The 1,502-nt window shown below is 55.7% G+C and overlaps 1 protein-coding gene across 2 annotated transcripts in view; it reads left to right on the forward strand.

Moving 5' to 3' along the window:
* The first annotated feature begins 966 nt into the window (after positions 1-966).
* EEF1E1 (eukaryotic translation elongation factor 1 epsilon 1) overlaps positions 967-1,502 on the forward strand; it is a 30,157-nt gene continuing 29,621 nt past the window's right edge. For both annotated transcript variants that reach the window (XM_027846271.1, XM_027846202.1), the window contains exon 1: positions 967-1,104. In XM_027846271.1, the coding sequence (XP_027702072.1) occupies positions 1,018-1,104 (87 nt within the window). In that variant the 5' untranslated portion in view covers positions 967-1,017. The remainder of the gene's footprint in view (positions 1,105-1,502) is intronic.

Raw genomic sequence — 1,502 nt, forward strand, 5'->3', positions numbered from 1 at the left:
GAGCTCTGGGCATGGAGTTAGACAGACTTGAATTCAAATTCGACTTTAGAGACTTACCCGTCATTACTATTGGCAAATCACTTAACCTGTTTGCCTGTTTCCTCAACTGTAAAATTAGGATAATAAACTCACTGGGTCCTAGTGAGAATCAAGTAAGATAATATTTGTAAAGGGCTTAGCAAACAAAGTACCTGGCACGTAGGAGGCACTTAATAAATGCTAGTTGACCTAACTCGGCTACTACGCATAAAACAGTGACAAAAGGGAGAGTACAAAGTTAAATATAAATAGCCCTTGTCCTCTATGAAACTCATACACAAATAATTACAAAACATATACAAAATGATTCCAAAAGGGAGAAAGAGTGCTTAAAAACTAGAGGCATCAAGAAAGGTAAGTGTCAAACGCAGCACCAGAGCTGGGCCCTTAAGGAAGCTAAGAGTCCTAAGAGGCAGAGGTGGAGTGAGTACATTCCAGGAGGAAAAGGCTTGGAGGCTGCAGATGGCCATAAGAGGGGACAGGCCAGAGAGGGAAGGAATATGACATAGGACTGGAAAGGCCACTCAGAGCCAGACGTTAAGGATGAAGATTTCGTCTTTCACCCTGGGGGCCATAAGGGAACAATTCTCAATCGAATCATTCTCAGGCCTCACGATCCGGGGTCCACCACCTGCCTGATGATTTACACCCTCATGTCTTCAAAGCTCCTGGGGGATTTCCGAGCGCACATCCTAGTGCCACCGCCATGCCTCCCTAACCAGCGCCCCAGCGCCTCCGCTACATCCGCTTCACTTCTCAGGAAAGGCCTGGAAGAGCCCCAAGATGAAACCCACGTGGCCGGTACCTCGGCCCCGCCCCGGCCCTTCGCTCCGCCTCCTCCGCGAAGGCACGTCCCCCATGCCCCCTCCGCCCAGCCAATGGCTGACGGCGCTTGGGCGGCGTGCCTTACGTCACCTCCAATACGGAATTTCGTCGTTTTCCGTGCCCCGCTCCTTCTCCTCGGTTAAGACCTCGAAGATGGCGGCGGCGGAGGACCTGACGTTGCTGGAGAAGTTGCTGGGCTTGAGGAGAGGGAACAAGTATAGCGCTCAAGGAGAGCGCCAGGTGAGGCAGCGCGAGGGGGAAGAAGGGGCGTGAGCGCGTGGCCGGTTCTGACGAAGGGATGGGAGGCCGCTTCCTGGATTGCGTGAGCCGGGGTCCCCACGTGTGTGTGGAGAGCGGTGCGTGCTCCCTCCCCCTCCCCTCCCCCTCCCCCCCCCCCCCCCTCCCCCTCCCCCTCCCCCTCCCGCGTCTAGCCGCCCACCCCCACCCGCTGTGGAGCCCTAACCTGGGCGAGGTGGAGGTCACTGACCTGCGACTGCCCCTGGAAACGCGTCCTCCTCCGAGCCTGAGAAAATGAACGGGGCGGGGGGGGGGGGGGGGCCCGCCCCCCGGGGTTGGGGGGGGGGGCGGGATTTTTGTTTGAATACGAAGTTTTTAAGCTTTTGTTTATGGCTGAAAAT

Source organism: Vombatus ursinus, unplaced genomic scaffold (assembly GCF_900497805.2).
Source record: "Vombatus ursinus unplaced genomic scaffold, bare-nosed wombat genome assembly UNPS02000577.1, whole genome shotgun sequence".
NCBI lineage: Eukaryota > Metazoa > Chordata > Mammalia > Diprotodontia > Vombatidae > Vombatus > Vombatus ursinus.